The 8779-nt window shown below is 38.3% G+C and overlaps 1 protein-coding gene across 1 annotated transcript; it reads right to left on the bottom strand.

The window, feature by feature from the left end:
• Positions 1–1951: 1951 nt before the first annotated feature.
• On the bottom strand, positions 1952–8492 carry LOC121243347 (glycine dehydrogenase (decarboxylating), mitochondrial). Its single transcript, XM_041141459.1, has 15 exons — positions 7114–8492; positions 6704–6949; positions 6545–6622; positions 6359–6459; positions 6077–6272; positions 5817–5942; positions 4940–5125; positions 4714–4827; positions 4192–4344; positions 3717–3905; positions 3319–3396; positions 3115–3240; positions 2926–3024; positions 2629–2746; positions 1952–2209 (listed from the first exon to the last, which is right to left on the bottom strand). Exons 1-15 carry the CDS (start codon positions 8350–8352, stop codon positions 2115–2117), a joined length of 3144 nt encoding a protein of 1047 aa, XP_040997393.1. The 5' UTR covers positions 8353–8492; the 3' UTR covers positions 1952–2114.
• Positions 8493–8779: the final 287 nt, after the last annotated feature.

Raw genomic sequence — 8779 nt, 5'->3', positions numbered from 1 at the left:
TAAATTATGACACATGCATTGTGTGTGGTATAAAAGTCTTTAAATAGCACAACTCGAGTTCATATATAAGGGAGAATTGGATAAACATGTAAGTTTTATATTGAGTGGGACTTATCAAGTTTTTGCTTCTCAATATTAGTCATAATATTATTTATTTGAGATCTTATTAGCTTTTTTTAGTACCGCAGTTTTGGAGTATTTTACTTTTTCTACCTAAAATTCTCTAGTTCTTAGTTTTTATCAAATTTTATTGTCACATTTATCGATTAGATCAATGCATTTATTCCGGCAAATAAACTTATGGCAGGTACTATATATGTTTCTAAATTTTTTATTTTTTATTTATCTTTCTAGAGTTGATATGTAAATAGGATGGTCACACTCTCATTGGTTTGCGCATTGTTTTGAGGCAAGATTGTCCTTGATTATTAACGCTAGGATGAGTTTAGAATGCACAAGTCTTGCGCAAAATTTTTTATAAAAAAATGAATTTTATCAAGAAAAAGTAAAGAGTCAGGCCACTTTACCGCCTAGAGTAGTCCGCTCTAATTGGCCGACAGTTATTTTTTGTAACTTTTTTTTATTTTTTTATTCACATTTTTTTAATACATTTAAATATTTTTTAAAAATAAGAAATATATTAATATACTTAAAATCACTTCCTTAATTATTAAGTAAAAAAATAAAAAATAAAATTTTTTTTCCTAGCAATCAAGTAGAGTAGGCAAACTAACTTTTTTTAAAAGTAAATTTTTCACACTTTTTTATAGTGGGGTCTAGCGCAAAACTTGAATATTTGAGACTTGTATTTCGTGGCTTTTACTGTTGCATTGAAAACCTTAGATTAGGATAGTTAAACCAAATTGGTTGTATTTTGATTGATGTTGTATTGGGATTCATCCCATTCCCTTATACCAATTTCCTTTATACTAATGAAAACCAAGCATTTTCCGAGAAAATAAAAAAGAAAATTCAAACAAGGTACATTGTCGTACTTTCTGGATAATAATGAACCGGCTTAGGTTGAAAATCTATAGTTTCTGCAAGATATTAAATCCTTTTGCTGACTACACTTCAATACTTAAAAAATGGTGGAGCTTTTATAAAGCCATTGCAACAATCTATCCCCAGGTTCAGGTGATTAGGGCCGGTTGTGGAAAAACTGAAGACGGATAATTGTAATGAGAGTTCGATGCCATTGCCGGATCTGATCCGATCTCGGAGATCTTCTAAGTTAACCCGGAGCAACCTTCGATGAGTTTGATGTTCCCTTGCTTTGACTCATCACCACCACTGCCGCTGCCAACAACAACCAACAGGAGGAGAGAAGGTTCTTCAATATTTGGCTAGTGCCTTGGTGAGTTGATAGGGGGGTCAATAGAATCTTCTCGTATTATACTTTTTCCAATTAGTTTGCTGAGGAGACGAGTTAAAAGAGGCTATTTTGTAAGATTCAGGGGAAGCTTGGTAGATGCTGATGAGCAGCTTATCTTGCTCACTACCATTAACCATTACTAGTTTCTTTAGACCCTCTCTTCTGTTCTCCTTTTTCTTTGCTTTTTTTTCCTATACATCATATCCTTTCTAATGAAAATACTCTGGAAGTGCCGTTTCTTCTATGACTCTCAAGCCCTCCACTTTTTTGTCAAGCACTCTTCATCTGATCCCATTTTTTCCAGTCTCAATATAATAGAATAGCAACTTATCCTATACACTACCGAAATTAGTTAGTTTGTTCTGTACCGATAATGATTCTAATCCGCTTTTCTTTTTTTCAATATGCCGCTCTGCGAGCAGAGCGAATGAACATTAATCCAATCCTGGCTTTATGAATTAAGAACCACAATTAGCATTCTTTTAAGTAAGTTTAAGCATTTGGATTCTGTTTGCTATTGGCTAGGTCCCTAGAGGGCAAGAACAAAGCAAATATGAATTGCCGACATTCCATTCAAGTTGCAATTAGCAACAATTGTTATTTAGGAAAGCTGATCATCGATATTGTCTTGTGAAAATGAATGTCACCAGCTGTAAAGAAGGAGATTTATTTACAAATGAGGGAGAAGAATATGGTTTCGTCAAGAAACCTTGGAGCAAGGAGCATGGTACTGAAGAGACTAAGCAGTGGCTGCTGCTGCTTCTTCAACAACTTGTGATGCTGGGAGAAGGGTGCAGATGAGGTTGCGGTCACCATACACATTGTCTACGCGTCCTGAGATAACAGCGCAAAAACAATTCAGCATTAAGTAAAATTAAGAGCACCTACAGCAGAATGCATGCATTCTAAAGAAATGTTTACTTCAGTGCTACAGGTTAAAATTGAGCATTTAAGGTTTGTCATCATCTCTAGGAGTTGCAACTTTTGATGATAATCATCGACTAAGTAGATCGTCTTAAAATAGTTAAAATATATGTTGAAAGTGAATGGAATCAGTAATAATATCATGCATATTAATTGATAAAGTATTTTTGTTGTTGCTTAAGAAAACTCTTAAAAGTACTTTTTTCTAATAGCAGGTCAGTCCGAAAGGATACCAGTTCATACATAAGAAAGAGAATAAAAGATGGGGAAAGGCATTAAACAAAAAATATTTCAGAATTATAATATTAAATAAAGATGGAAGTTGATACCTGTAGTAGGCCAGAACTTCGCACCACGGAGCCAAGAAGCAGGGAAGGCAGCATATTCCCGAGAATATGGTTTTGTCCAAGCATCTCCCATGAGTAGGGATGGTGGATGAGGAGCTCCCTGCACTTGCACTTGTTAGATATTTGCTCTTGAAGTTCATTTATTAAATTCTATCTATACATATCAAGATGCATCCAGAATCATGCAAAGATAAAGATCAAAATTAAATTGGGTGTCTGCTTAATTTAAAATTTGAGAGACAACTAATTGCAGGAGTGGAAACAAATTAGCTATTTCACCTTCAGGACATTGTTGTGGATATCAGCTTTTCCATTCTCAATCAGAGCAATTTCTTCTCTTATGGAAATAAAAGCATCACAAAGCCTGTCTAACTCAGCCTGCAAAAGATTTTAAATTTACTTAAACATAAAAAACAGAAGAGAGGATAAGGGTGGTATGAAAGAGAGAGGACTCCCACAGGGGCATACCTTGCTTTCACTTTCAGTGGGTTCAATCATGAGTGTGCCTGGAACTGGCCATGACATTGTTGGTCCATGAAATCCATAGTCCATTAGACGTTTGGCAATATCTTCAGGCTCTATCCCAGCGGTATTCTGCAGTAATGCTTTTATTATTGCTCCCAAAACAGAAACAGTAGACAACTATTAAAAAAAAACAACAAATAAAACTACCTTGAAGCCTCTTAAATCAACAATGAATTCATGGGCAACTGTTCCATTGACACCACGGAAAAGAACGGGATAATGGTTCTGCAGAAGCCAAAGCAATATGCCACCATGAGAAAACTAAGAAAAATTATTGAAACTTTAATTGCAAAAAAGAGTAATAACTCAAAACCTCAAAAGTTTTCTAAAACACATGGATGGGTTCCATGCACTGGTCACACACATCTTATTTAAGAAGCAATACAATCATCTGCCACATTATCATGGAACTTGCTAGGAAAACAAATGACTGTCGTTCTTCTTTTCACAGACAGACATGACCAGAGCATAGAACTACCAGGTTTTATAGCACAAAGTGATTTTCCAGAAGTGAGGCATAGAATGAATAAGAAATAATCCGGAACCTCCAAACGTTTTGCCATGTAGTTGGCATTCAGAATTGCTATCTTTGATGCGTCAGTGAGTCCCTTAGACCCCATCATGGCTATATATGTGTATGATATTGGCAAGATAAGTGCAGAGCCCCAAGGCGCAGCAGAAATTGTACCGAGTGGCTGAGGCTTGTCTGGGGCAGGTATTCCAGTTGTGGGTACCTTAGAAGTAAACCAAAGCAAGATTAGAGATTGAACGAGAAAAAACACAGCCCAGTAAATAAATGATTGACAAGAGATATCCGTAACAGCAGAGTATATAGATAATAATCACCAAAGTGTGACTTGATTAATGGAGATGAGCTCATGCTCTGACTATTCATTCATACAAGTGTGCACTCACGCATACATGTCTGTGCAAATATAAGCCTAACAAGTATGTACAAGTTTGTAAGTGCAAGTGCAAGTGGATGAGTGTATGAAGTTATTAAATGAAAAGATCAATCACCACAGGATGTGATGGCAAAAATGGTGCCAAGTGCTTCTTCACACCAATCGGACCCATGCCAGGACCACCTCCTCCATGAGGAATGCAAAATGTTTTATGGAGATTGAGATGGCAAACATCAGCTCCAATCCAACCAGGGCTTGTCAGTCCCACCTAGGAGGATAAGAAGATTCTTTAGATTCAATTTGAAAGTAAACCAATATACACCCAAGAGATTAAATGCATACAAAGAAACTGAAATCTGCACTACCACAATAAGCACAAATGTACTTGTAGAACAAAACTCAAATGAAACAGCAATTGTCTAGTGAAAACCCAGGGAATATGAATTGATTCAATTGAAGAACTGAAACATCAGCCAATATAAAAAACTAGAACTAAAGCTGTGTTTTGCTAGACTATTAGAATGCAAGAAAAGAGAAGATGGATTTAGACAATTCAAGCAATAGTTGATATTTTTTACTGGATTATGTACTCAATGACTAACATCGAGACTCAAAGAAGATAAAGGGAATTGCAGACCTGTGCATTCATGTTAGCCCCATCCATGTATACTTGACCTCCATTGTCATGAATTATCTTACATATCTCATCAATACCTTCTTCATACACTCCATGCGTTGAAGGATATGTGACCTATAATGTCCACCAAAGCTAATGAATGTAGAGTAGAACAAAGTTCTCCATCTTCTTTAATCTTATTGGATAATATATTTGGTTTCCAATATAGGATGAATAATGAACTTACCATAAGAGCTGAAAGGTTGTCTCTATTAGCTTCAGCAGCCTTCCTTAACTCTTCAATGTTAATGTTTCCCTTAGCATCAGTTCCAACAGAGACAATTTTCATTCCACACATAGCAGCACTAGCAGGATTTGTCCCATGTGCTGAAACAGGAATAATACACACATTGCGGTGATGGTCTCCCCTTGCCTATGGTGTTCATTCAGCAGAGTGGTCAGCATGATCAGTTGTTAGAATAATCCTTACACAATATCCAATGAGTTCAATTTTCAAGAGGAAATATGCAGGATGAGATCTGAGGAGTTTTCAATCTGCGGCAGAAAAATGATGCAAGTTTGCTATTGCAAGATATACTATGATTAAAACTTCCCTTAATTTAAATATGCAAGGAACATAACGCTATACAATTATGCACACAAAAAAACATATTTTAGATTTCAATCATCAAAATTTTTTTTGACAAGTGATTTCAATCATCAAAATTGGTCACAGAAAATAGGTAAAAAGTTCCTAAAATGGTTGGATACCTTCAATATTTACTATGAAAAGCCCTAATGAGTAAGTCAGATATTCTGTTAAAATCAAAGTTCCCACAGAGAGAGAGAGAGAGAGAGAGAGAGAGAGAGAGAGAGAGCAAAACTCGAAATTTAAGGTGTGCCTCACCCAGTAGGCATTTTAGGGGCATATATATATTAATATTGAGTTAAGAGCTTTTACTTAATAAAAAATATTGAGATTCAAGAGTTTTTGGTTGAGCCTTTTAGGTGATTACTTTGAGTTTTGTGTTGAAAGTGAGCCTTAAAGAGAGAGCATCAAATGCCTCTTTTGTTTAATACAATCAGAAGAAAACCGCATTTAAACGTGGTTGTTGTCACCATACCATATGATATGCGCGGATAACCATCAGGCCAGCATACTCTCCAGCAGCACCTGCATTAGGTTGCAAGGAGAAAGAGTCGAACCCAGTGATGGTACACAATAGGTCACCCAAATTGTCGAACATTTCCTGGGAACCATTTTTCATCAACACAAATTGTCAACTTGCTTGTTTATATATAGAAACATACAACAAACTAATCCAGAATGTTTGGGTAAAGAAAACAACTGGATATTTTTTCTCATGGTAAGTATTGTAACTACCTGATAACCCTGAGCCTGTTCAGTCGGGGCAAAAGGGTGAATATCAGCAAAGCTAGGCCATGTCACTGGCATCATTTCAGTTGTTGCATTCAATTTCATTGTACAAGATCCCAATGGAATCATACTGTGGCACAGGGAAAGATCCTTGGATTGTAACTTATGAATGTATCGAAGCAGCTCATGCTCAGTGTGATATCTATTTGATAAAAACAAAAAACAAAAGTCAGGATTTGTCCTGAATTGTCAACCATGCAAATACAAATTTTCAGAAAAGAGAAGTACGTGTTAAAGATTGGATGGGTGAGATATGGACTATCCCTTATTAGCCCAGATGGAATTGCAGTCTGAACCTCTGGTGCAAGAGACTCAGCAGTGAATGAAATCTGACAAATAAACATTAGTCTTAAATAGGGGAATCATAATCATCAATTGCAGACACCACCATGCAAAAGAAGTAACAATACTCACGGGCTTGCCACCAGCAAAAACTTTGAGAAGCTTATCAACATCCTCCAAGGTGGTAGTCTCATCAAAAGAAACAGTGATCTAAAGGCAAGTACACCCAATTAATCTCATCATGTAGACTTATAGGTAATTAATTAATTCAGCTGAGGGGTTCCCACTCACAGTTTTTGGGTCTACAACCCGCAAATTCATCTTGCTCTTGTAAGCAGCATCAGCAATTACATTTGCATCAGCAACCTTAACGGCCACAGTGTCAAAGAAGGGATGGCCCTGAACTTCTGCTGTCCCAAGTTTCTTCAGTCCAAGGGCAAATGCACCAGCAAGACCATGAACCCGTTGGGCAATGACTTTAAGGCCTTCAGGTCCATGATAAACAGCATACATAGCAGCCATGTTTGCAAGCAATGCCTATATAAAACAGTACATCTATTAAAACAAGAAAGCCAGTGCATTGAACAGGGAGACCCCGATTCTGTAACTAAGCCCAGCAAAAATAAGACTTTTCATATATACTTATAAGCAGCCTTTACAGAAAATCACAATGGAAATCAGATTAAATGATAGTCTAGTACCTGAGCGGTGCAAATGTTGCTGGTAGCCTTGTCCCGACGGATATGTTGCTCCCTTGTCTGCATTGCCATACGCAGAGCGGGTTTCCCTGAAGAATCAACACTCACACCAATGATTCTCCCCGGCATCATCCTCTTGTACTCTTGGGATGTGGCGAGGAATGCTGCATGTGGACCTCCATACCCCATAGGGACCCCAAACCTCTGAGCTGAACCAACAACAATATCTGCCCCAAATTCACCAGGCGGCTTCAACATTGTCAATGCCAAGAGGTCTGTTGCCATAACAACCTTAACCCCATGAGCATGAGCATTCTTAACAAACTCCCCATAATCCAAAATCTCACCCTCAGTCCCCGGATACTGAACCAGAACACCGCAAACATCCCCGGATTTGTAATCGATATTCTTAAGATCTGCAGTTACAACTTTAAGATCGAAACCGTCAGCTCTAGTCTTACAGATATCAATAGTTTGCGGGTGACAGTTACTGGCAATGATAAAAGTCTTCTTCTTTCCCTTCTGAATATTATTACACATAGCCATTGCCTCAGCAGCGGCCGTTCCTTCATCAAGCAATGAAGCATTCGACATGGGAAGGCCGGTAAGATCCGTAATGAGAGTCTGGAAATTAAGCAAAGACTCCAGACGCCCTTGAGATATCTCGGCCTGGTACGGGGTGTACTGCGTGTACCATGCCGGGTTCTCCATAATGTTCCTCAAAATCACCGGCGGAACATAAGTGTTATAGTACCCCATACCAATATACGACTTGAAAATCTTATTCTTTGAGGCCAGATTTTGCATGTGCTCAATCATTTGGCTCTCGGTTAGCCCCTCATCAAACTTAGAAAACTTCATTGATGAAATTCTTATAGATTTAGGAACGGTGGCATCGATAAGCGAATCAAGATTATCGAACCCACATAAGCTAGCCATTTTAATTTGGTCCTCTGGGGTCGCCGAGTTATGGCGGCGTGGGAAAGTGTCACTGGGCTTCAACGCCTCGACCGAGATAGATCGAGTTTGAGACCCAACACCGTGAGCAACATTACGCGCGAAATCCGATCTAGAGCTTCTACGTACGAAAACATAAGGTGTCAGGGACGAAACATACCTCGAGGGTGTGTAGGACACCGGCGATGGACTCTGCATCAGAGATCCATTCTGGCGGTTCTGCTTGGCCTCTGAGACCAGGCGCCTCAGAATCGCCCGGTTCGCGAGGCGCCGAGCACGTTCCATGAATGAACGGAGAGGCGGAGAGAGAGAACGTGCGTGCGCGTTCTGATATGAGTTTTGCAAAACAAAGAGAAACAGAGACAAAAGTAACAAAACACAGCAAAATAGAATCGAAGTGCGGTTGGTGAGAACCAAAGAAAGTTGCAAACTTTGTTCTATTTTTCTATGCTTGTTGATTCAGTGAGAGGATGGGGTGGTGGGTTGTTGATAAATATAGAAAATTCTCAGCACCAAGAAAAATGCAGATAAAACAAATTTCATAACAACAAATACATTTGGGAAAATCAGGAAAAAAAGATAAAAGGAAAGGAAAAATAGTCCAGGATCTGGTGGAGAGGTGGTGGGTGGTGGCTGACTGCGCAACTACAGGGGAAAGGGACAGGTTCAAGGGTGAACAATCTGGTCTACAAAAATAAGAAAATAAAAAGAA

Source organism: Juglans microcarpa x Juglans regia, chromosome 8D (genome assembly GCF_004785595.1).
Source record: "Juglans microcarpa x Juglans regia isolate MS1-56 chromosome 8D, Jm3101_v1.0, whole genome shotgun sequence".
Lineage (NCBI taxonomy): Eukaryota > Viridiplantae > Streptophyta > Magnoliopsida > Fagales > Juglandaceae > Juglans > Juglans microcarpa x Juglans regia.
The sequence above is the reverse complement of the archived record's forward strand: the minus strand, read 5'-3'. Positions and strand labels throughout refer to the sequence as shown.